This window comes from Nyctereutes procyonoides, unplaced genomic scaffold, assembly GCF_905146905.1.
Source record: "Nyctereutes procyonoides isolate TBG_1078 unplaced genomic scaffold, NYPRO_anot_genome, whole genome shotgun sequence".
Classification (NCBI taxonomy): Eukaryota; Metazoa; Chordata; class Mammalia; order Carnivora; family Canidae; genus Nyctereutes; species Nyctereutes procyonoides.
In genome coordinates, this window is record NW_026575135.1 from 40,903,799 (window position 1) to 40,929,083 (window position 25,285).

The following is a 25,285-nucleotide window of genomic DNA, read 5'->3' on the forward strand; positions in this document are numbered from 1 at the left end:
ACTACGATGAGATATCACTTCACATCTGGCCATCTAGAATGGCCATTACCAAAAGACAAGAGATAACAAATGCTGGTGTGATTGTGGAGAAAAGGGAACCTTCTTGTAGTATTGGTGGGAATGCAAATCAGTATAGTCATGATAGAAAATAGTATGGAGGACCCTTGAAAAATTGAAGATAGAGCTACCATGTGATCCATCAATTCCACTTTTGGAAATATATCCAAAAATAATGAATATGCTAACTCAAAAAGATATTTGACCCTCATGTTTACAGCAGTATGACTTACAATAGCCAAGACTTGGAAAATAGCCTAAGTGTCCACTGATGGACAGCTAGATAAAGAAGCTGTAGTACATATATAAAATAGAATATTATTCAGCCATTATAAAAAAACAGGAAATCCTGCCATTTACAACAATGTGGATGGACCTTGAAGGCATTATGCTGAGTGAAATACATCAGAAAAAGACAAATACTGTATGATCTTACTTCATTGTAGAATCTTAAACAAACATATAAACAAACCCCCCAAATTCACAGAAAAAAAGATCAGAGTTATGGTTACCAGATTTGGAGGGTGGTGGGAGAGGGAACGGAGGAAGATGCCCAAAAGATGGCATAAGCTTCCAATCATAAGATAAATCCATGCTTTATTGCTTTTGGATTAAACAGGCACTGACCTCAATAAGCATCTATGAACAATTCTAACCTGTTATATTTGATGTCATATTTTGATGTAAACTCAATACATATTTTATAATCAAGGATCACTCCTCACATTTTTCTGTTAAAGAAATGAAGCTCTAAAGGCATTACAATTACCTAAAAGTTATACACCTATTCAAAAAAGGTAGCTCGGAATAAATATACATTGCTAATTTCTATTTTTATCTTCTTGTATTCACTTACATCTGAAAATCACTGCTGCCAGATTAAATGGTTTGCAAATAAGCTGTTCTCTTGTAGTAAAAATTAGCATAAATTCAAAGTTAATTCATCACTTCTAGCACTGAAGGACCACAAATGAGGGTGATAAAAGCAGATGCCTGGCATATGGCAACAGATGGGTCACAACATTTAAAAAGGGCTACTGGATATAGGATGGTTCACTTTTCTCAATTCTCATCACTTAAGGTAAAAAGGATGGGGAGAGAAATAATCAAAACAATATAGATTTAATTAGGTCCTAATTTTCCAACGGTTTTAAAGTGTCCTATTAAAATACAGGACTTATAGTTTACTAGTAAGTTTCATGTAATAGTACTGTCTATAATAAACAGGCAGAAAAATTCATAATAGAAAGAGTCAAGCAAATATAGTAGGAACCTACAATACCCACTGGCAAAATATGGCTGCTAGTGGCAAGAATTATTGGAGCAGATGGTACATGATGAATTCATCAGGATATGTCCCGACACTCAGTTTCATAGTCATACCAGTTTTTTTTTTTACTATTTTTGCTCACATGACACCTTATCTTAACATTATACTAAAAATTTCATCTGTGAAGCGTTTACAATTTTATAATCATGCATGCCTTTCATTATAAATTAGAAATAAGAATGATGTTTATGATAAAACTTTGATATTCTTTTATTCATTTGGAATAAATAAAATTTCATTTCATAAAATTCATGATCTCAGATGATAAAAAAGAAAAAATATATTCCTGCAGGCTATACTAAATAATAGATGGGCTTTTAGTGGATATAGCTGTTTGCCATATAAGCAGCAAAGACCATGCCAAGTCCTATTTTCCTTTGAGTGTGAATTTTCTAAATAAGGCTGTGTTTGGATTGGATTTGAAATCTATTAAAGAAAATATATAGTTCTCATTCAAATAAAATCCCTAAGGAATTTTTGGAAATTAATATAAAACTCAAAACCTATCCTAAATTGTGACACACACAAAAAAAGACAAGATTACCACAATAAATACAGCTTCAACTTTCACTCAAACTATCATTAGAATTTGAGATTATTTTCTATTAACTAAAATCCTGGTGGATGCAGCTTAAAAATATAATCTAGGTTGTATGTAGGCTCCTCTAAAAGTCATGGGAAAAAAGGCTGTTTTCCTTCTCCACTATCTCCTCATTCAGAAATGCAATTTTTGCTATCAGCTGAAACTTGGCACGAGTTCCTCCTCACACTCTGTATGTGCTGCTTTTATAAATTAATCAGAGTGTGATTCCCATTGCCACTCTTCAGTAGTAGCAATAGCACTTTTTAGGCTACTTTTACAATTATCAGAATTCATTGTTCAGGAAGTAGGATGAAGAGCAGGTGGGGTGGCATTTTGAATTCTGGGAAATAAGCATAAAAGCATACCCATAAGTAAAGCCCTCTAGTTAAAGGCAGAAATAGGAATAGTCCTGGGAGCAATGTAGTTTCAAGGTAGTGGGTTTTTTTTTTTTTCAATTTTTATTTATTTATGATAGTCACACACAGAGGGAGAGGCAGAGACATAGGCAGAGGGAGAAGCAGGCTCCGTGCACTGGGAGCCCGACGTGGTTTTCGATCCCGGGTCTCCAGGATCGCGCCCTGGGCCAAAGGCAGGCGCTAAACCGCTGCACCACCCAGGGATCCCGGTAGTGTTGGTTTTTGTTGTTGATAATGCATTTGCTGTTTTGATTCTTTTCTTATTTTTGTAACCCTACTTAGAAGTGTAAACCCGTTAATTTGTTAACTTCCATAGTGACAGCAAATACCAACAGTAATGGTAGCATAAATGATAAGAGCTAGCTTTTTTTTAAGAGCTAGCTTTTAATAAAGCAATAGTTCTAGCTACTATGATAAGTAACTCATATGTATTTTTTCATCTAGTCTTCATAAAAAACTCTAAATGGCAAATATTATTGTCTTCAAATTGCATCCCAGAGAGGATCTGTGACTTGCCAGCACCACACAATTAGAAAGTGATGGAGCTGGATTCAGACTTAGATCTCTCTGGCTCTGAAGCCCATATGCCTCCCTGCTTCCTTTTCCCTATGCAAGAGCTCAAAAACCCAGCATTCACGCCCTCTATAAAAAAAGACCAAACTAGTCAAATATTCAGTATGAGAAAAGAAAAAGAAATCAAGAGTTGGAAAATCATGTTGCAAAAGGAATGGCATTTATTCCCCCAACCTAGGAATTATTAAAGAAATAACTATAAATAACTATAAATATATAAATATATAAATACTATAGCATCACAACAAAAATGTGAGAAACAGGTTATCCAATATTAGGGAAATGTACATAAAAGGGAATATTTCTCATGTAGTACAGATTAGGCTTAGGAAAATAATATAGGCAAGCAAAAAGATACAATGTCAAGCAAAAAGATGCTGCAAAAGATAAAGATAAAATATATACTTATTTTAACTTCAACAATGCAAAGGAAAAATCACAGAAGAAAAAAATTTGAATAAAATAAGACAAAAAGGTTATAATAATAGTCTCAGAGTAATGGAATCATGTTTTTTTTTGTTCCCCCCTTTTCTTTATATTTTGTGTACTTTCTAAAATATCATTCAGGAGTGTGTATTGCGTTTTAATCAGGAAAACCCTTAGTTACAATATAAATCAAACAGTCATAAACAGAATTATAAATAGCTAATCATGGATAAATGTCATTTGGATGGTTAAAACATTTAATATTTTATTTAGAAAATGTCACCATACTAATAAAACAATTTGAATTTGTGGAGAGCATATTTTATAATCAATAAAATCTGTGTAATTATGGAATTATATCTGATAGGAAGAAAACAAACATTTTTGAAATATTTATATCTTGTACAAGTATAATCTCTCATTCCTTGTTCCAAAAATATTTTTATCGTTTTTATTTTATTGCACTCATTCCTCAGCAATTAGTGAGCTTTCTTATTTATAAGTCTTTCAAAAGTACAACATACTTTAAGGTTACCATAATATAAAATACATGGAAACTGATTAGTTCTCAAGAAGAGAATTGTAAGAAAAAAATACATTAAGTGTACAAAAATATAATAGCTTTCATTATATAACTTCCCTAAAATAATAACTACAATTGGTCCTTGTTGCCATATTCAAATTTCTCAGTTTCATATTCTCATTAATTGGGATTATTTTACCTTTAACTTTTTTTTTAAGATTTAATTTATTTATTCATTAGAGATGCAGAGAGAGAGGTAGAGACATAGGCAGAGGGAGAAGCAGGCTCCCTACGGGGAGCCTGATGCAGAACTCGATCCCAGGACCCCAGGATCATGACCTGAGCCAAAGGCAGACTCAACCACTGAGCCACCCAGGTAACCCTACCTTTTCAATCTTATTTTCATGAACTCCAACATAACCCTTAATCTACTTCAATCATTCTCATTACAGTTTCCTAGGCAATAATTACTTACAGTACCCCCAAATTTGTTATCTCTATTAGCTCTATCTACTGCCCTCCCCAATTGCTTCTTTAAAGGTCAGTTCCTAGATAGTTTTATTAATTTATTCCCCCAACACTGAGCTCTTACACGCTGCTAAATTCTAAAGAAGATATAGATTGGACACGATTCTACCTACAAGAAAACATATAGTCTAGTGAGGAATTTAAAAGAGTAAACAATAAAAAATGAAAACAACATACTATGTTGTTATCGGTGGTACGACTTGAAGGATATCAAGGTAGAGGGAACTGGATGAGATGTGAGGCATAGGAGTGAGGGAAGAAAGAAACAGGCAAAAGGAACAGCATGTATAAATGTCAAGAGTCAATAATAGGGCGCCTGGGTGACTCAGTCTGTTAAGAGCCTGCCTTTGCTTGACTCAGGTTGTGATCTTATGGTCCTAGGATCAAGTCCTGAGATGCAGGTCCAAGGATCTTGCATCGGGATCCCTGCTCAGTGGGGAGTCTGCTTCTTTCTCTGCCCCTCCCCCTGCTTGTGAGCTCTCTCTCTCTCTCTAATAAATAAGTAAATAAATAAAATCTTTAAGAAAATAAAAATAAAAGAGTCAGTAATATATACAAGACACTTCTGAAGTGGGGCTGGGTTTGTATATTAAGATGAAGATGCCCAGTTCCTAGGCACAGTATTAAATGGTTATGATAGAATTTCTTATAAAAATCACATTTTATTAAGATTATGGACCTTTGGGATTAAACCACAATTTTCAATACCATCGTGGTTAAATACGACTGTTGTTTAGTAGCAACCTCATGCCTTACTCACCTGATGGGTTTGTCAATAACCTGAAATCCATGTCTTCAACCTCATTTGTATTTCTACTGGAGATTACGGGAATGGGATATAGATGATTCCTAAAATTATGTGTTGCATTTACTTGATTCCTATGAAAGAAATATTTCTAGAAGCAGAGACAGGGTGCACTGTCCAGGGTGGAAATTTATATAGTCAAATAGTGTGCAGTTGAGAGTTTTCATCTGTCTTTAAAGCCCAACAAAGAGTGAGGATTTGGAAATGTTTATATTTATTTATAATCAGTGTTTAATTCGAGCAACCAAGATTTTTGACAGGGGCAAATATAATTTCATGTGTAAGGTCAAGCGATGGCAAAGAGATTCTTGCTAGACTTATTTTCAAGTGTGTGAATCAATGTGACATTCTTAGTGTATACTTGTTTGTTCTCAAAAGGGTTAGATCACTTGAGCAGCACCAAATTTTGCTTACAAAAAGGCATTGGGTTATTTTCATGTAGAGGATAAGTTTTTCAAGTTATTTTATCCTATTGCACAAAATCAACTCAATGATGTTAAAAAAAAAAAAAAAGTAAAAGTGTTTTTCTCCTTAAAGAATTTTGGGTGAAATCCAAATACAATCAATTTGTCTTAAGACTGAAAGCAAACAAAAATAACCTAACAATGTTATGAAATTGCTGAGCATTCTAAGTAATGATGTCTGGATTTTTAAAATTTGGAGTTAAAGTTTAACTGGAAATGAATTTCCCCTCTTTGTAGTGGGTGCTCCATGGCACCTGAACAACCAGTTTGGAAAGTGGGAAATCTGGTCTTGTCTTAATCTACTGGAAATCGCTGTCTCTGTATCTCCATTTCCAACTCAGCAATGTGAGTATTTGATAGTGCTCCTAGGAGACCTAATTCATGGTTAGGGTTTTGAATAAAACAGTATACAGACTCCAACAATAATTGCTTCAACTTACTTGCTTACTAATGCCAATAAGGTAAGATGGTTATGCTATAATTATTTAAAAGGGTCCAACATAGAAAGAACTCCATTTGTGAGTTCAGCCTTGTTATTTATTTCCTGATGGCTAATAACTATATCCCAAACTCATTTTTTTTTTATTAATTAAGTCAAAATGTTTGTGCAGCTCCTTAGGCTGGTACCACCCTTCAGAGCATGGTGATTTTCCATTTTTGGTGCCAGGTAAAGTTATGACTCTCTAAAAAGTTTGCTTTGTATCATGACGGGAAGGAACACTGTTTGAAGAAGCTTTTTCACTATGTCTTTTAAACTGTTCTTTAAAATTACAGTATAGGGACGCCTGGGTGGCTCAGCAGTTGAGCGTTGGCCTTTGGTTCAGGGTGTGATCCTGGAATCCCGGGATCAAGTCCCACATCGAGCTCCCTGCATGGAGCCTGCTTCTCTCTCTGCCTCTCTGTTTCTCTCATGAATACATAAAATAAAAAAATCTTTAAAAAAAATAAAAATAAAGTTACAGTATAAACCAGCAGAATACGTGACAACCCTTACAATCTCAAAATTCCTGATTTTATCTAATATGAATTCATTAAGATTTCACCTTCAACAGAGTGGAAATAGTTGCTTCACTGAATAAGCTTCCCATCTTCTGTAAAATTAACTTCTAAATCCCACTTATAAATGTTAATTACAACATGGCTGGAAAAAGAGGGCAATTAAAAAGTACTGTCATTGAGTAACCAAACAAGTTCAAAAATTGCCTAGCAGGACATACAGGGTGTTCATTAGTCTAACTCTTCTCCAAAGTATGGATCTAGATCATAGACGGCAAATACATATGCTGATAAAAACCAACCTGATTAAGTGACAACCCAAAGATATGACACCAAAATGGACATCTAAGAAAATAGTCTCATTTTGTATTAAGCATACTATTTGGAGAATCCAGATTTTATTTCCCCATGGTACTAGACTAACCTTCCAGCAGGATGCATGTTCGTACACACAGTGGTAATTTATATAATGGCCCAGGCTTCTGATGGATGGTGATAGGACTAAGGGGAACCAGACAGTGGAAATTTCAAGTTCCATTTCTAAGTCTTTAAATTTGTTCCTTATTAAAATAACATATCAGGATTCAACATCATGAGTCCAATGTATACCAAAATAACCCTTGTTGCATACCTAGTTCATTTTCCCCTCTGACAAAAACACACATATAGAGAAGACCATAAATCTCTTAGTCATCCTGACTTTCTTCTCTCATATTTATTCTGGCATTTCCAAACTAATTTTTTAAACTTCCAAAGAAGGAATAATTAAAACAAGGATTACATTACAAAGAAACACAAAAATGAATTTTAAAAGTGAAATAAGTAAACTCAAAGTTAAGAGGCGGAATAGAAAAGCTAAAATTCTATTTCATTTCATCATGGTTGTCCGGATCATAGTTCCTGGCAGACACTGAACACCGCCAGACTAAAGGAAAAGAAGTGGATGTTTACAAGAGTTAATTCAACATATGGATTTTACTATTAAATATAATCCTCAAAAAGGAGTTTTGTCTGAGTTTTCTTAAACTAAATTTAATATAGCTCACAGCTCATGGAAATAGTATAGCTTGATTCATTACTTCTTTGACTGAGTAACTGTAATATCAAGCAGGAGGCTATTACTAATCATCACATTTATTGGGAAAATACTGTATTCTAGAAAATATTACTATAAACACTGTATTGAAACATACATAGCAAATACTTATATTTGTGTGTTATCAACCTCATAACCCCAGGACTGAGGATAACATATATGCAAATGGTTTGTAAACAATGGTGTACAGTGCAGATAATGACTCACAGGAGAAATATCATCTTAGACAAAAGTGCCCAAAATATTATTTTCTTTTCCTGTGTTCTTTTCTTCCTTACTTACAAAAACTGGCTCAAATCCTTACTTCCAAACAGTTTAAGTAGAAGGCAATAGTGTTGTTACTGTATCCAACACTTAAAATATACTTAATGAATATCATCTATCACCCAAAGTCTTCCATTTATTATTTCATATTTTCATATGGATCAGGAACTCTGGCTGAAAGATGATTTTGTGAAAACAGAATTTCTAGCATTAAGTCAATAGAAAAGTGAGAAATTGAGGGCATGCTCTTCTAATTGCTCCTACTATGCTTCAGCTAGATCCACTTCTATCATCTAACTGAATGCTAGCCTCAGGCAGGTTTCTGATTGCTGCGGAGTGTCCACTTGTAGTGCTCTGTTGAAAAATATTCTTAGGACCTGTCTGAACTCAGCAGTGATGTAAGTCATTAATTATAACTGCACTGTACACAGGAGGAAGGATACCACTTAAACCCACAACTGTTCTTGATTTTGAGAAATAGTACTGAAACATTTGGAAGTAAAGTGATATCATTTCTGCAACTTTCAAAATAAGAATGTTTAAGAATATGTGTGTGGAGAGAGAGAGAGTGCAGAGTGAGGAGGGGAAGAAGAGAGGGAGGAAGAGTGAATGAGAAAGCATGCAAAACATTAACACGTGGGAGAATCTGGGTAAGGGATATATAGTGATTGTTGTAGCTTTTATGCAAAGTCTGCAACTATTTTAAAATTTAAAAAATTAAAAATATTTGGAACTCCTGTTGTGGATGATATAAATAAGAAAGACCAAGACTAAAATTAGCAAAAGCCCATCTAATGTAGCTTCTTGGTAGGTAGTAAAACTAAAACCTTTGGGAGAGTATTTTAAAAGTTCATGTAGGGACAAAACAATCCAGAAGCAAACTCATCCAGTTCCTGGTTTAGTAGCAATACTAGAATATCTGGTAGTCATTTTTTTTTTATCTTTTGATTCTAGTTCCAAATTAAAAACAGAAAAATGGGTTGATTCCTTGAAATTCCTACCAATTCTAGAATCATATAAAGATACTCAAGAAATCTAGTCTTCTCCATTCTGGCCATCTAATTACCCACCTGGACAGTACCAATCTGGACAACTGTCTCAAACACCTCAGATACGAGTCACAGTGTATCCTAAGTTTTTAAGTCCATACTAAGGGCTATGCCAAGCATAGAGAGTGAATGTCCTAGTGATTAATGCTACCCGTGTACTAAATTAGGCTGCCAAACTAAATGACTCTTATTTTCAACCAAAACCATATAGACCATACCATATATCAATACAGTATGCATACAATTCTATACTATAATGTGACTATAATTTTTTTAAGTTCCTTCCTTTCACTCTGAAACTTCAAAATCTCACTCCAAAGCAGGAAAAGAGTATGAGAAAACCTAAAATATGTATATTCTTTGTTAACTTATCAGGGATGAAAAACAACTTTTATTTTTATTTTTATGTTCTGCTAGCATTGCTGAGAACAATGTTTCCCGAGACTGACTGAAGAGGTTTTGCTGTACCACTTCAAAGTAGGCAGAAAGTTGTTTTTTGTTTTTTGGGTTTTTTAAGGGAAGTGTTACAATAACAGATTGAAGAAAAGTATTTTAGTCTTTTTTTAACCAAGAACCTACATCCCACGTGACTGGGTTTGGCTGGTTAGATGCAGAGAGGGATTGAGGTTATGTGTTCCAGTTCAAAAAGGAAATGTTGCTAGAGCATTCCAAACAGAAAAACTAGAAGCAGGCCTAAAGTGTACTTTCATCCACACACTTCACAAATGGGAGTCCCTCCATAATTGTCTGGGCATCAGGGAAATACAAGCATTGATTAGTCATAGCCTCTGTTCACATGGTGATTATAGTGAGGGGAGAAAAAGGTCGTGCGCAATATTATTAACCAAGTTGAAATATACAGCCTAAAGTTTAGGAAAGTGACAAATGGAGTCATGCATATAGAATTTTGTCAAGACTTTCACCCTGAGGAAATATTTAGCCCCAGAGACTGATAAATTTATTTTTTATAAGTATATTTTAGATAATAATGTGCTTTCACTACAGAAAGATTTGTCAATGCACAATATTTAGTCTACCATTAAATCATTAAGTTTTAAAGTGTGCTTATAATCACTAATCTAAGTGATTAAATTAAGCTTTACTTGGTGACTTGTGTATTATTTCCTTACAATTTTATCATCAGAATTTTAAATGGTAGAAGACTAGGGTACGGTTTAAAATTCTTGACGGTCATTTCTGTGAAATCCTAAAAAGGTCTTTGTCTGTAATCAATTATTTCTCATCCTTTTTCTGCATTCTGGACAAGGACCAATTTTCTTTCTGAAAACCTATGTGAATATCTATCTGGGTGCTAATATATTCTATCCACCTATTTCTGGCAAGAAATAAAATTCTTGTAAGCTTATCTGAAGAGACCATGGAATGCTTTGCAAATATTTCTGAAAGGAGGTATTGATTCTATTATCTTCTTTAGCATCAGCCACTATGACTAAAATCCTGAGGAGTCAATTGATTCCTAATTCATCTTACTCCACAGAGAGGATGTTCCAGAGCTTGAGTGGCCCATTCTTACTTGGGCACTCATCATTCCAGATATTATGTCTGTGAGAGGATGACTAATGCCAGATTTAGCAACTCAGATGTAGTATATGCAAAACAAGAAGTTTTTTCATATTGCCATGCCCTTTCCTCTACAAAATAGCATAAAAGGAAGAAAAAGACAGATGAATAGCAGGAAAAATTCTAGTCTTATTCTTTCCTATAAGCACCAAAGAGTTGATTCCATTGATCAAACAGAAGGATCAAAAAGTTTTAACTTTTTAAAAAGTTCTATCTAAAGTTCTATCTATTATCTATCTATATTTTTTCTCATCCAAATACAATATATACTTGGTGCAGAGAAACTGGGTAAAACAAAAGATCTTAACAGAGAAACAAAAAGAGCCATATATAACTCTATATCCTATGATACCAGTATTAATACAGTAGGGTCTTCTATTTTAGCCTTTTATTCTATACATGAATATATCCATAACTATTTTCTCTCTTCCATAACTAATTTTGCAACATAATTTTAATAGCTAAAGGTCTATCATAAGCACATAAATAACCTACTGTTATTTGTCAGTCAGATTATTCCAGTTTTTTCAGTCATACATAATAATATCAAATGTATAAACTTAAATTGTATTTTGTCCAAATTCATTATTGTTTCCTTGAGGTAGATTTCTATAATTATCATAAGTATTACCGGCATCAGAACCGCTACGTCAAGAAGAACCTCTTGTCTTCTTCTTCTTTTGATATAACATCAAATTACTTCTTTTTTTAAATTTTTATTTATTTATGATAGTCACAGAGAGAGTGAGAGAGAGGCAGAGACACAGGCAGAGGGAGAAGCAGGCTCCATGCACCGGGAGCCCGACATGGGACTCGATCCCGGGTCTCCAGGATCGCGCCCTGGGCCAAAGGCAGGCGCCAAACCGCTGCGCCACCCAGGGATCCCACATCAAATTACTTCTAAAGGTTCCCTCAACATGTACTTTCAGCAGCCATGCAGGAAAAGTGCCCATTTCTCTCCATCCTCACTAATGCTCTGCATTGTTGTTGTTCTTTCATTTTGCAAGAAAGGCAAGAAAGTTTTTATTTGAACCATATACATCCAAACCCATGAGAAATCTATTGACCTTTTATTGTACTTCATACCTGATAGAGCTTTAATCTTAAATTATAAATCCATGATTTGTAAGCACACATGCTGGAATATTTCTCCACATGGTGAATGATTAGAGTGTGTCTTTGATGAACAACTGGAATTGCCAACTAACAAATACACATGACTAGGTGTTTGAAGACAGAAGGGTCTGCCTTGGAAGCCAGTGAAGGCCCCATCACTGAGGAAATTTAAGAAAAGGATGCATGAGCAGCTGGCTAGCAGGATATTATGGAATTGGTTTAGATCATCTCTAAAGTTTCTTCCCACTCTAGGATTCTCTGATGTTCTTTTCTATTTCTACAGATTATTGACTTTATCTCTACCTCATCAACAGCCATCTTTTTATACAAATAGAGTGACTCTCTCTAACTTTTGTCTCTGTCAGTAATTTGTTCAAAGTGGCAGCACTGTAAATTGTGCTTTGGAGCAGTGTGTGTATATATACTATATATATATATATATATATATTATGTAATATATAGTGTATTACATAATATATAGTATATATATACTTTATATTATATATACACACCACAGCATTTGCTGCATCTAGAAAACTAGCTGCAACATGAGCTCATAAGAGTTCCATTTTAAAATTATACACACATATAGCTTTCCAAATATGTATCTATAATTATAGCTAAAGGTATACAAGAAACTATAGGTATGCTTGCATATGTTCAGGAAATCTTTAGGATACATAAAATATTACTCATAGTAGTTATCTTTAGGAAGTAAAAAATGGTAAAAGGGAGGTAGATCTCTGAATTTAGCAGCCTTGAAAGTTGAGCTTCATCACCAGAAGGAGAGAAATTTCCTTCTCAACATTGATCTCAAGCTTTGTTTAGTTGATACTAAAACAACAATGTAAACAAGTTTTGCAACAGAAAAGAAAATGAGGGAACCTGCTAGAATAATAGCCTGTGCCAGAAATCAGAGTTGTAAGAGACATAGCTCACTATTTTGGGATGTTGGTATTATAACATTTTTATGAATTTATTGATGGTGAGTATTAATACAGCAACAATTTTATTCTGCTCATCAAATATATGGAAAGTCCAAGACAATTCTGCTCACTTCAGGTGCCCTAATTTAAAATACAAAGGAAAAAAAACATTCTATAATTTTAATTACAAGTAGAAAATGCTAATAATATTTTAGTTCACACATAAACAAGCCATATTATCTAGCAAATTTAAAAAAAAATTATTCTACAAAGCTATGCTGATGGAAGAGGGGAAGGGACATGCCCTGTTCAATGTGTTGTGCCAGCTAGAACTCAGAAATAAGGAAAATAATTATCCTCTGAAAATCTGAAGTCAATCATAAGACATCAGAGGTCAGGTTAAGAACTCATTCCTAAAATCAGTCCAATATGACTATCTCTTGATTGATAGGACTAACATTTTGCATAATAAAATGTATCAGAATATAGATTGAACTGCCATGGCCATGCTGGCAGACCCAACCAAGGCAGTTATGAGAGAGTGCTGTCCTGAATCTGCCAAATGAAGTGAAGTGTCCAGCAGAGCCAGGACACAATCAAATTCCTATCTCATCCCCGCCCTGATTCCTTGTTTCTCATATCATCTAGCTTTTCCACTGCATGGGCCTGCAGAGAGAGAGGGCTTATTAGTCAGTGACATATCATGGCTGTAGTTTTACACATCTTTTTCTTGTAAGAGTCAGTTTGAAAGATATTAATTATTTCTTTAATTGAAATCTCAAATGTTCTGATTATGTCTAATCTCTTGGAACGGAATCTATTTTGTTATCATGAGGATTACAAAGTCAAAAAAAAATCTAAGAGGTTTTTGAGCTATGAAGTCTGAAGATACACTAAATCCGTGTGATGCCCTTCTGTCTTCTCCATGCGGCATGGATCACCCTGTGCCATATTAGCCTTTTGGTCCAACTTTTAGAGTTTTTAGTCATATTATTACCAGGAAAAAAATCTAAATAAGAAGATCATGTTACAGTGTTTCGTGATTGAGGAGCAGCATATGCCAATTTGAAGACATTGTTATTTTTTGAACTGAAGAATGGTCTGATGAAGTCTTATTTCTATAAGAAAAATTTACTTTCTAAAAGAACTGTTAAAAGTTGGACAATCACTTATTATGAAAAGTGAAGCAATCACCTTTTCTTTTTGACTAGTAACTCATCAGGCTGCATATAGAAGAGACAGAATAAGATAAAAATTGACAAGGTAGATATTTCTGAAGATATGTCAGGAGTCTGGTTATATGATCCAACATCCCATAGTGCCTATGTCATAAGTGGGTGAGGAGGGAGAAAGAAATAATACATGAAAAGTGTTTAGAATACTAACTGGCATACCATAAACATCTAATAAATGTTAGGTAACAAATAGAACATTGTTATGCAAAATAAGGAAAATGAAATCTAAACATGCCAAATTTACATAAATGTGTATGTATCATATTTATGCCAAAAAGATGCAGCAAAAGACCTGATAGGATTCACACCAAACTGTCAGCAAATGGTTTCTTTCGGGTATGGAGTAATATGGAGGAGGAGTGGTGTCAAGGGTAAGTAAAGGAGAACTTTTGTTTTTCTTCTTACATGTCTATATTTCTGGAAGTTTTATAATGAGAAAGCATATGTTTAACTTCTAAAAGGAAAGCGGTAACATTTTTTAAAAGGAATACCAAAAGATCCATTGGGAGGTGTGATGTAATGACTGTAAAAATGTTCATTCATAATAACTGGGCATGTTCCATATTTATGTACATACAGTACAATTTGGGAGTGACTTGGATCCAGCATAGAGCCAGGCTCACAGAAGTTCTTGTTTGAATGAATGGGTTGGGAAACCACATACAGTGACTTAGTCAAATTATCTAACCTCTGTAAAGAAAACACAGTTTTCTTCTCTGTAAAATGAACATAATAACAGCTATGTATAAAAATCTAGCTCAATGTTTAGCCCCTTTAAAAAATGAATCATTCAGGTTTTATTTTTGATGCTTAGACTGAAATGTTTGAAATGTTTGAAAATATAAACTTTTGTGTGAATTCTATAAATACAATTTACATCGGGCTCAATTTGGATCAATGTGATTCAACCACACAATCTGGGAAATCCCAGCACAGTGCAGTGCAGCTGGTTATCACTACCGAAAAGTAGGATAATAGAGCTCCTGTTAGAACAGCATTTTGAAGGTTCTGTTCAAATGGACACAAGATAGTGTCAGATTCCCAGTTTTCTAGTTCTTTCTATGAGTTATCTAAGATCCAACCTTGTCCTGAACAGAATTTCTCAGGGAACAAAATGCTACTAGTTCTAAGCTTTTAAAACACTATGTTATGAACGCTATTGAGCTCTACCACTGAGTTCTGAGCCTTCAGCTGGTCCGGGGAGAGAGTCTTTCACTAGCAGGTTTTCTGTTTTTTTTTTTTTTTGTTTTTTTTTTTTTTTTTTTTTTGTGGATTGGGAAGAAGTATGTATGAAAGGGTACAGTTGCTGTGGACCAGGTGACTTTTGGATCTGTTCATTCAAGTCTTGACTGTTCCTAAGATAGAGATTATCCATAGATTCTTTTCTTCCTCGAGGGCTTACAGTAAAAGCATACAGTTTAACATGTTTAATGTTTTGAAAATCTGGAAGAGCAGATATATACATCTAATCTTAGGTGTCAACATTTGCATCAAGATAGTCTAAAGCATGGGAATAGTATAGTTATGGTTTAAAGCACAGATTCCAACTTCAACCTAGCTCAACCCCTTACTGTGTAGGCAATCTTAGGCATTAACAATAATCTGCAATGCTTTACCTATAAGCATTGGTAATATCTAATATCTACCTATAAGATAGATATTAAGTTATATTTAGTTAAGATTATTATAAGGTTTCAGTAGGATAATGCATAAAAAGTGTTTAACTGACACAGTGCTTTGCCCATAGAAAGCTTTCATTGTAAGAAACCAAAATTAGTCTTAGTTCATAGACTTACTAGTCTATACTGAAAATTAGGTTCCATAGCTCTTAAATCTAAGCTCCTATACTCTGCAGAGCACTTAGATCATAGTAGCTGCTTCATAAAAGCTAAGTCTGAAATCAAAATCAAGATTTCCAGTTGTACTGAAGCGAGGCAAAGCCCATGAATATTTTTTTTTAACTTTTGCAAAGAAGCATAGTCTCTGTGGAACATGTGATGACGTAGGAAGTGCTATGGTAGTCAAGTAAAGGAAATGCTTAATTTTTAATCAGTCCCAAAACAACCTTGCCCATCTGTGGCTACTTGTGTAAGATCAACAGAACAGCTATGTCGTTGGCATGATACCACTACTATCATTGCCCTTACTATTTCTGAATGCCTATATAATCATTGATTTTCTTATATTATTTCAGTGGCTTCTGACAATGCCTTAATAGAGATGCTTTTATCCCTGTGTTAACAAGAAAACTGAGTCCTAGAGTGGTTATATAACTTGCTCAATGCCAGACAATGGTGAGTGAAAGAGCCAAGATTAGGAAGAGCACCACTGAGAACCAGGCCGGTCTCTGATCAGGGAAGGTGGGCTAAGAGTTTCCATAGAGGGAGGGTGCAAGGCCTTGGCAGCCAACTGGGCCCTACTGGTTTGTATCTTGACTTGCTCTAGATTTGACTGGAACCTCAGCTCATCTAGCTCCAAACCCACAAAAGTTCCACTAAACCAGAAGCCCACAATTTGAGTAGCGAAGAATAACCTTTAAAGAAGAACAAAAGGAACATTCCTCAAAGAAAACCAACAAAAAAGTGTCAAGTTCTCAGGGACCCCAGAGACTCTAGCCATAAATCCCGGTTTCAGAAGTAGTATTTAAAAAAACCAACCAACCAACCAACAAAAAACCCTGAAGTCTTAACATGTGACAAATTCGTTTGGGATTTATTAACTACAAAACAGAAAGTTAAAGATATTTTTTGTGTGTGTGCTGTCATGGAAATGAGCATAATCAGTCTAAAAAAATCTCACAATATTTGTGGTGTCTCAAGATCAGGGCAGCATGCTTGTGCAACATGACTGGAATGGAAGGGAATTCTTTTTGGTCAGAAAGTGTTCTTCAAGTATGTACCAATAATTCAACATACATTCCTAGGCACAGGGCGGGGCTCCATCAGGTTTTGGAACTGTCACTGTTTTCAAGTTAGGTATAAATTCTCTAAATTGTGTCTCTGTGTTGCTAGCAAAATGACATTACTACCTTTGTGTGCACTGCTGTCAGTTCTTGAGCCACTGTGTAAGGAAAGATGTTTCAACAAGATTTTTGTCAGACTTAAGTAAGTATAATAACACTCTATGTGCATAACAGAAGCCATTATTAGGAATCAGTTTCCTCATCTCCTTGATGTCTTTATCCCTAATATTAAGCCTTTACTTAACATCATCATCAGAACTTTTAAGTCTTTGTCCAGGATGCTGTCAAAAATTTCCTCAGCTTTACCTGTTCATCTCAACACTTATGTCTGATCTCTGCTATGGCATTTGGCACCTGCTGACATGCTAGCTTGTAATCTTTCTCTGGCCAAATTATATTCCTATTTTATCTTTTCTGCTATCTTGTGAACTCATCAAGGAAAGTACCTTCCACTTTACAGCTTCTCAATTATATACCTAAGGGTTTCTCTTAAATTTTTGTCCAACCCCCCAAAAATAGTTAATGATAAAATAGTAAAAATATTACTGAAACTACCTAGTTATAAAAAGTGAATAGAACAAGTGATAGACATCTCCTAGCCTCTTCTGTTTTTTTTTTTTTAAATTTTTATTTATTTATGATAGAGAGAGAGAGAGAGAGAAGCAGAGACACAGGCAGAGGGAGAAGCAGGCTCCATGCACCGGGAGCCCGACGTGGGATTCGATCTCAGGTCTCCAGGATCGTGCCCTGGGCCAAAGGCAGGCACTAAACCGCTGCGCCACCCAGGGATCCCCTCCTAGCCTCTTCTGAAGCATATCCAAAGCAATTGTGAAGTTAATTTAATGTAATTATTTTCTGAGGGAATATAAGATAACGCTTATTTTTATTACAAAGTTAGCAAGCCATTTAACATGGGAGCAAAATATAGAAAAGATCAATAAAAGAAATTACCAAAAACCAAGTATAAACCTACCACTCATAAAAATTTTGACATTTTGATTTACGTTCTGCTAGTATCATGTGCACGTTTGTCTGAGAGTATGTGTATTTGTCTCATCCTGGGAATTGCCTAGAAAACTTTATTAAAGCAAGAGTTGAGGAACTGGGAAGGGTATCTGAATGCTTTAATAGTAAGAAAAGATAAGTAACTAGCTTGAGATTGTTTATTCTATTAGATATATTATACAACTGCTGTGCATTTGCCAAAAACATGGAAATCAGAACACGGTATTTCAATAGTAGTTTTCATAATGGCACTGTAACCTTCAGGTAGTAACCTGAAGATTAGTAATCCTCCCAACATAATACAGAATCTATTGGAACCAGAATGTGGCATCAACGGTAGTATATACTTCATTCCAAACTACTCTTTGATTTTCTAAACAGTAATTATCAGAGAAGGCAAACTAGGGAGGGTGCATTAGACCCCTTCCAATTCCAGATTTTGATTCTTTAGCGATTGCCTTTGTCTTTGACAAATTTGAAATTTCTTTCAGAGAAAAATTGATGAAAATAAGTGTCACAGATGTACTGATATAACATTAAAAATCTTTGAACATCTTTTAAGAATGCAATGTAAAATGTATGACCGAATGATAAAACACAGGTTTTGATAGAGATTATCTACGTTTATTGGAAAAATATTTTGGATATCATGGGATATCAGAAAACTTAGAGTAATATTTCATAAGCAATGCTGAAAGTCCCATTTTTAAGAACATTTGTAAAAGGAGTCTTTGCATGGATGAAAACTGTTGGGAACGTGGGATAAAAGCTCCAGACATAGGATTGACTTTTTACAGCAGCCATTGTTATTGTATATTACCAAGGTCTAGCGATAGGTTTGCCACATAGTAGGCACTCAATAAATCACTGATTATTGAAAGAAACTGTATCTGCAACAACTCGGACATGTATCCCCAGAGCTTCTTTTCTTGGTCCCTTACTACTCTAGGGGGTGCTGAGCTATCACACAGATTTACATGCAGATTGGAATGGGGGGGGGAGCAGAGTACATGGAGTCAGATAAGAGTTCAACTTGTGATTCTATTCACTAATCAGCTGTGTGACTTTGGTCTGCTAAGCCACAATGGCCTTATTTGCAAAACATGGATGAAAATACTTCCTCTTTTCCAGTATGACTTTAGATTCAAATGATAACAAATATTAAAACACTCTGAACAGAAAGGTAGTGAACACATATTGGGCAGACTGTACATGAGGCATGACACCTCTTTCCAATTTCATTATAAATTTCCTGTGTATATCTTTGCATTTGTTTATTGAATTATCAAATTTCCTTATCTCTAAATTAAAAATAAAAATGCTTACATACTGGGAAAATCTGTCTCCTCCCCCAAACATCCTGATCATTACCTTAAGTGGGCCTCTTGTACCAAATGCATGCCTGCAAATTTTCTTTTCTAATATATTCCCTCCCACAAGCTTTATTATATAGGGTGCTATTTATGTTGTTAACAAGGGTTGCACCATTAAGAAGTCTGGCTACAGAAATAGTTTCTCTCTCCTCTTCAATCTCTTTCAAGTTGCCTTTTTTACAACTGCATCTCTCAGACCCCTAAGAGCATCGGTTGTAACATCACAAATAAGGGTGAAGGAAATTCTCCATGAAGGCATAAAAGTTGATGAGAGACAATGATGAAGTCATGTGTATATAAGGAACTTTGTGTAAGACTGCCTCCCTGCAAGTCTATGCAAAATTGTGTCAATGGTATACACATCCATCTAATAGGAAAAGAAGGGAGACTTAATTCCTGAAAGTCTCTAGAATGGTTTGTGCCTGGCTCAGGTGTTTCTTAGAAAATAGTTCTGAGGGCAGGCCCAAAGCCTGGTAATTCCAGACAATCCAGAACAATCTGTGGACAACTAGAAGTAATAAACGTGAAATGTGGGGTCACGCATCATACCAAGAAGATTAACTCAGTGCCCATAGTATACGGCAGAAAAGAACGTAAAAATCACACTTAAGAGGTCATATTCCACTCTGGTTCTCTAACTTCTCTACATGGGGATGCGAGGAGGAGACAGGAGACAGGAAGAATGGCAGAACTGCATCTGTTCAGTGTTTATAACAAAACTGCCAAGTCTACATAAAAACAAATCTGTTGCTTCCCAGTTATGCTGAAGCTGGGGTGTTTAGCACCCAAAAGAGTTGCGTAAAATGGGGTAAACCAGTCTCACTGGCAGAGGAATGTACCTGTCTCAATCTCTTCTCTAAAGTCCCATGGCTAATGCTCTTATTTTCCCAATGGAGACCTTCAGTGGAGCCCAAAGTTGAACACAAAACATCTGTTTGGCATAAATTCTCCTGCAGCTACTGATGCTTCACATAGAAGATATAACAAACGGTCAATTTAGCAATTTGCTGCTGTTATTGTGGTGGTTTCTATCTGCTTTTTAAAAATGCATTTATTAATATATGCTAATCACACACAGCAAGCTCTGGCTTGGAGAGACAGAGTTTTATGCGTCTATGATATTTTCATCACGAAAAACAGAGTAAGTCTAGAAACTGTCCTTAGTTGAAAATAACCGGATTTTTCCCTGTATGGAGTTCTTCAACACACTTGGTTTTATTTACTACAAATAATAAGTGGCAAATGAGTGCAAGAGATTTGAGAGCCCTAAACAGACAAGCTCCTTGACTTTTTCATTTTGCATTTTCAGCCCCCATAGTAAATGCTTATTAAGGACTTTTTGAATAACTCAGATACAGAACCTGTGTGGATTTAGACAGGGAAACATGAATATGTAACAAAATAATTTGCATTGCACCTGGTGTATGAATATATACACACAAATGCACATGTGCATGCACATCTATAGACTTATATAGGCAAAGGTGTATGTGTGTATAATTTGCTTTCAACATCTAAAATGGGAAGAAAACAGCTACCTGAGACATAAAACTAAAGTCCCCAGGAGACCAACGTTAAAGGTCTTGAGATGGGTTTTTAGAGTGACATCCTGGGACCTGTATGTAGGCTACACAGTGAAAATTCTGAACACAGGACATGATCCCTGAAGACTGGCTTTGTACACTTATATATTTGCCAAGATTACTTTATGCTGTGGAATTCATTACCTCCAGAGTGTTCCAAATGCAGAGAAAGAGAAACTAGGGAAAACACCCAGGGTTACTTATTTTTAATGCAAGGCCCTAGCAGACAGGAAGATCCTTTCATGTAGAAAAGCCTCACCATCCCCTGGGGTGACTGAGACCACGGTTGCAACTTTGCTCCACTCCAGGCTGGGAGGAAATGCTGTTGCTTGGTGGTTATTTTCTTCAAAGGATTTGGGAAGGAATTATTTCCTCCATCCAGTTCATTGTACAAATAAACCGAGGCTCACAGAGGCCAAGGGACTTGCCCCAGAACTCTTGGCCAGTAAATAAGTTTTTCCGTTTAAGTACATCCGGAATAACAAAAGGATTCTCCGACCCAGTACCAGTCTCATTGTCCTACTCCTAAGGTAGTGTTTACTAGCGGCACCGAAAACCACTGCAGATCGAGGACTGAGGGGGGAAGGGTCGGAAGTGGTCATTAGCAAATTCCTGGGCCTGGGGATCACCTGCTCGCTAGCATCAAAACAGTCCAGCCAGCTATTCCCCAGGCCATCAAGGACGAGCGGGCCATTGTTTTCAGCGCCAGCTGTGGAGAGGCAGCTCACCAGTGGCCTTGGAACAGCTGCGCCCGCGGCACCAAGGGGGGGGCGGGGGGTCGGGGGGGGCAGTGGTGGCGGAGTGAGCTGGGAAGGATCGCTGGCCGGCAGGGACCCTGCCTCGCCACCTCTGGGCAAACCGGGAAGTATTTTTGCCGAAGCGCAAAGGGCCGAGCCACCTTTCGAACCGAAAGTGTGAAGGGCACACAGCAGGCCCCAGAGGGCCTTAGTGACTGCAAACCCTCGGCGGGCAGGGGGCTCCGGCGGCTGCGGACCTGCAGCTAAATGGTCGGAGTCTGAAGCACAGAGTCGGCGCGATCGTCAAGTACGCCGAGCAAAGCAGGCTCTGCCGCCCTGGCACACCGTGACCGAGCCCAGTCCGGGGTGAACGAGCCCCCCGCCCCCCGCCCCGACGCGCGCCCCCCGCGCGCTGCCCTCGCCCGCACGCCCCACGCGCCCCGCGCTCGGCTCCGCAGCCTCCGCCGCGCTCCGTCTCCCGTGGCCCGGAGTCCCCGCCGCCCCCGCCGCCCCCGCCGCCCCGCCGGGGGCCCGGCCCTCCTCCCCGCAGCTGGCGCTCCGCACTCACCATCTCCTGCCTGAGGAAGTGCAGCTTGGTTTCCAGCCTCTCCAGGGCGCTGCAGGGGCTACGACGTGGGGAGCCGGGCGTTGGAGAGGACGAGGAGGAGGACGGCAGGGAGGGGGGGAAGCTGCAGCAGCTGCTGCTGCTGCTGCAGCCGCCGCCGCCGCCGCCGCCGCCGCTCCCCCCGCAGGGGTCCCTGTCCCCTTCCAGCGGAGCCGGCTCCTCCCCGCGGAGCGAGCGCACTAGGCTCTCGGGTACTTTGCGCCCCAGCTTCAGCTCGATGTCTCTGAGGTCTGGCAGCGGGCCGTCTTCCATGACTTTTCAAGACCGAGGATAATGGTAACGAAACGCAGCGGGCGGGAGGCAGCAGCGGCCTCGAAGTCTGCGGCGAAATGAGCGAACCCCTCCCGGCGCCTGGGGCGCTATCCTCGGCGGAGGGAGCGCCCCGGCCGCTCCATAACCGCCTGCGCCGCTATCAACCCCGAACCCCGCACCGGACCCGGCGGGTCGCAGCCGCGGGCGCGCGGGTGCTGTGGCTCCTCCGACACTTACTGGGATTTTAGAGATCGCTTCATCCTCTTCCTTTTTGGCCACCCCGGTGCCGAGTTGAGTTCACTGATATTGCAGACAGGAGAAAAATCCAAGTATTATAAACCAAAAGAAAAAGAGAAGGGAACGAAGTCTGTTTGGGCTTTATGGGGGGGTGGGGGGTGGGGGGTGGAAATTCGCTTTATAGAACTGTCCGTTCACATCTCGGCATCATTCACTGATTGCCCATCTGGTACCACGCGACACAAAGTAATGAGGTGGCCACACTCCAGGGTCGTTTCATTTTCCAGCCATATGTCTCCAAGCTTTCGGAATATCCTGGATCGTCAGAAATAATCCCTGGTCAGTGATAGAGGAGGTCGGTCGTGTGCATGGACGCATGGAAGAGGTGGTTAGCTTAGCAGGAGTTTAACGGCTTCCTCGTGGTAGCAGAAATGCCCTTCCTCTCACTTAGGCAGTTTGATCCAAGTCATTGTGTTCCTCCCAGCCTTGGAAACTTTAAACTCCGCTGGCAGGTGGACCAAGCCAGGGCCAACCCTTGTACCGTATATCACAGGAAAGAAGAGCAACAGAAATTTTCTCACCCCGTTGCTAGCCGCAGTTTCAGTGAACTGCTTTAGTTGGGAGTACCTAATACCGGTGTTAGATTTTCAGTTTTCCTGGTGAAATTGCCTGGTAGCCGCAGCCTTTAAAACGGTTTACAAAAGTTGGAGAAAGAACATTGACTTTAAATGTAGTGGCATTCCTCACCCCCTATCTTCCTGTAGAGCACAAGTCTAGCTTCTAGAAGCCTCTCCCACTTTTTTACACTAGTAAAAAGTGAAAGTTTCGCCAGAATTTCAATAAGAATGTGGAGTCAAAATGAATTATCTTACCCAATATTACAATATTTCACTGCAAGACGTGAAGAATTATGCAGCCGGAATAATTTATATGGCTACGGAGGTAGGTAGGATTTTAAAAGGGGGAAGTTGCTGAGACACTTTTAATTACAGAGACAAATAGTATTGGCCAGATCTAGCGAAAAAGTTGTCTTTGGTACTTTATCTATTTTTTCCCAACAATCTGAAGAGACTCAAAGCATACAATCAATTTTATGAGATACTTCTACCAAGTAAGTCACAATGAGCTACAGAGATTATAGGTTTGACTCAATGGTGAGTTTGTGTTAATAATCTTCAAGTAGAGGATGCTGTTTTCAATTTAGTAAACTCTAATTTGGGGATTCCATTGGAATATTTGAAAAATATGAGATCCTCTATTTTCAGGACAAATAAATATTTGTGTTCTTGGTCCTTCATGGGCTCCATTCCCAAACGTCACTCAGGTTTTATACCCAGCCCATAGATACATTTCAGAGTGTGTTCTCCATATAGCCTCATCTAGGAATTATAAGGATAGGGAACATGGGCCATCAGAATGAAATATTTCATGTCAGGGAGAAAATTGCTAAAGTTCCCTTTTCAGCATGCCAGAAATTTCTGTTATTTCTCAGTCTTAGAGATCAATGAAGAAAATAGTTATAAATGAGGTGGCCCATTTTAAAGTTGGAATAACCATTTATAGAATCAAAGGAGAACAATGCTAAATCTCAACCCACTGATAAAACAACATGCTTTGTCCTAAATTTGGAAAACCACAACCTGCATTGGGTAAGAATTGCACTGTGACAGATAATCATGGAAGGCTTGCATTTCAATCAAGAGCAGTTTGTGGGGCAGCCTGGGTGGCTCAGCGGTTTAGCCCCGCCTTCAGCCCAGGGCCTGATCCTGGAGAACCAGGATGGACTCCCATGTCAGGCTCCCTGCACGGAGCCTGCTTCTCCCTCTGCCTGTGTCTCTGCTTCTCTCTTTCTCTCTCTGTATCTCTCATGAATAAATAAATAAAATCTTAAAAAAGAAAAAAAAGCAGTTTGTGTGTGTGTGTGTGTGTGTGTGTGTGTGTGTGTGTGTGTGTGTTTCAAACCCTTAAAAAGTTCAGCGTAGGGCTGGCTGGTTGAGAAGAGGAGCTCACAAACACAATAGCTAGTTTGCACTTGGTCAATAAAAAAGTGTATTGTCAAATTATCAATAGAACTGTCCAAAAAGGGAATACCTCCTTTGCTATGAGTCACAGACAGTAAAATTAGTATTTGATACTGAAATTGATAACTCAAAATTAGGAAAATTTTTTTTTCACTTTGAATGTCTGCAGAGAAAACTCCTCGGAAAATAAAAATAAGGCCTGAATGCATCCAGCATCAGCTTACAGGGCTTCTTTAGATTCAAGATAACCTAGAATGTTCTTAAGGATCTGGATGGTCAGCTTTTCTCAGTAGCTCTAAGGCAGAAGGGTGGGAGAGAAATTGAAAGCATTAATTTAGAGAGTTAGAAACAGATCCTGGAAGAATTGAAACTTTGGTAAGGACTGACAAAATATGAAAGACAGCAGATTCCAGTTTACAGATAGATTTAAAAAACCTCAAAGATAAAGAATAGTACCAGATTCTTTGATAACTCACAAAGGTATGCTGTAGTTTTTTTTTTTTATCATTAATGAAACGTAAT

General features: G+C 37.7%; 1 protein-coding gene across 1 annotated transcript in view; it reads right to left on the reverse strand.

The window, feature by feature from the left end:
• LURAP1L (leucine rich adaptor protein 1 like) overlaps positions 1-23,310 on the reverse strand; it is a 48,916-nt gene extending 25,606 nt beyond the window's left edge. Inside the window, exon 1 of the mRNA XM_055302551.1 lies at positions 22,197-23,310. Coding sequence (XP_055158526.1) covers positions 22,197-22,505 — 309 coding nt within the window. The 5' untranslated portion in view covers positions 22,506-23,310. The remainder of the gene's footprint in view (positions 1-22,196) is intronic.
• Positions 23,311-25,285: the final 1,975 nt, after the last annotated feature.